Source organism: Austrofundulus limnaeus, unplaced genomic scaffold (assembly GCF_001266775.1).
Source record: "Austrofundulus limnaeus strain Quisiro unplaced genomic scaffold, Austrofundulus_limnaeus-1.0 Scaffold1881, whole genome shotgun sequence".
NCBI classification, from domain to species: Eukaryota; Metazoa; Chordata; class Actinopteri; order Cyprinodontiformes; family Rivulidae; genus Austrofundulus; species Austrofundulus limnaeus.
The window spans coordinates 15,819-17,374 of NW_013954283.1; the positions used below are offsets into that span (position 1 = coordinate 15,819).

At 43.6% G+C, this 1,556-nt stretch overlaps 1 protein-coding gene across 1 annotated transcript in view; it reads right to left on the reverse strand.

Moving 5' to 3' along the window:
• LOC106536578 (sodium bicarbonate cotransporter 3) overlaps nt 1-1,556 on the reverse strand; it is a gene marked incomplete at its 3' end in the record, with an annotated part of 21,984 nt that overhangs the window by 14,877 nt on the left and 5,551 nt on the right. Inside the window, 3 exon segments of the mRNA XM_014033882.1 lie at nt 664-802; nt 879-1,019; nt 1,245-1,326. Of these exon segments, the coding sequence (XP_013889336.1) occupies nt 664-802; nt 879-1,019; nt 1,245-1,326 (362 nt within the window).

Genomic DNA, 1,556 nt, shown 5'->3' on the forward strand with positions numbered 1-1,556 from the left:
TTAAACTGGATCAGGAGGTTTTAAACTGGATCAGGAGGTTTTAAACTGGATCAGGAGGTTTTAAACTGGATCAGGAGGTTTTAAACTGGATCAGGATGGTTTAAACTGGATCAAGAGGGTTTTAAACTGGATCAAGAGGGTTTTAAACTGGATCAGGAGGTTTTTAAACTGGATCAGGAGGTTTTAAACTGGATCAGGAGGTTTTAAACTGGTTCAGGAGGTTTTAAACTGGTTCAGGATGTTTTAAACTGGATCAGGATGTTTTTAAACTGGATCAGGAGGTTTTAAACTGGATCAGGAGGTTTTTAAACTGGTTCAGGAGGTTTTAAACTGGTTCAGGAGGTTTTAAACTGGATCAGGATGTTTTTAAACTGGTTCAGGAGGTTTTAAACTGGATCAGGATGTTTTTAAACTGGATCAGGAGGTTTTAAACTGGATCAGGATGTTTTTAAACTGGATCAGGAGGTTTTTAAACTGGATCAGGAGGTTTTTAAACTGGTTCAGGAGGTTTTAAACTGGTTCAGGAGGTTTTAAACTGGTTCAGGAGGTTTTAAACTGGATCAGGAGGGTTTAAAACCTGATCAGGCAGTTGTAAACCGGATCAGTCGTTGGCTCCACCTGTGCATGTTTGAAACATTTGTGAAAAAACAGAAAAGGTTTCACCTGGCCGTCTCCTTCCACTCCTGGACGTCTCCGTCCCTGAAGGCCAGCTCGTCCAGCTCAGTAAACAGGTCGTGGGGAATGTGCTCCTCATCATCGTCCTCTGTTCCCAGGATGAACTGGACCCTCTGAGACGGCGTGTCTGCAGACACAACAACAAGCTCTTCATCTGTCTGTCACTGCGTCGCTCTGTGCCACATCAACCAGGAAATCCTCACCATATGAGGGGGACTCTCGCCCGTCCTCTCTATCTGAGCGGTCCTTTCGTTTCCGGTGATGTCGGTGTCCTCTGTGCCGGTGCCGCCTTCGACTCTCTCGGCCCAAAGGGACATGGACACCGACGTAAACAGCTCGGTGGCCTGATGGTAACAAACTGACATGTCACCCACTGAAAAACTCCAGAATCATTAGTTTATAAGAACCAGCATCATTTCCTGAGCTCCTCTGCTTTGTGTTGAATTTGTTTTCAGTACAAACTGTGAGCTGCCACAGAGAAATACGGGTCGGCTCAGAACTGTTACTTTGTGTTTGGTTGTAAACAAACAGCAGCTTCTTTGCCCGGGCTGGTTTATGTAAAAACTCACTCTCCAGTTCCTCTTTCTCAAAGTTTGTGTGGAGCGTGGAGCTGGTCTTCCCCTGGTCCAAAACCGCCTCTTCATCGTTCCCCTGGGACACAGAGAATCATCAGATCAGAGTGGTTATAAACACAATTCATCAGATCAGAGTGGTTATAAACATAATTCATCAGATCAGAGTGGTTATAAACATAATTCATCAGATCAGAGTGGTTATAAACACAATTCATCAGATCAGAACTGGTTATAAACACACTAATTCATCAGATCAAAGTGGTTATAAACATAATTCATCAGATCAGAGTGGTTATAAACATAATT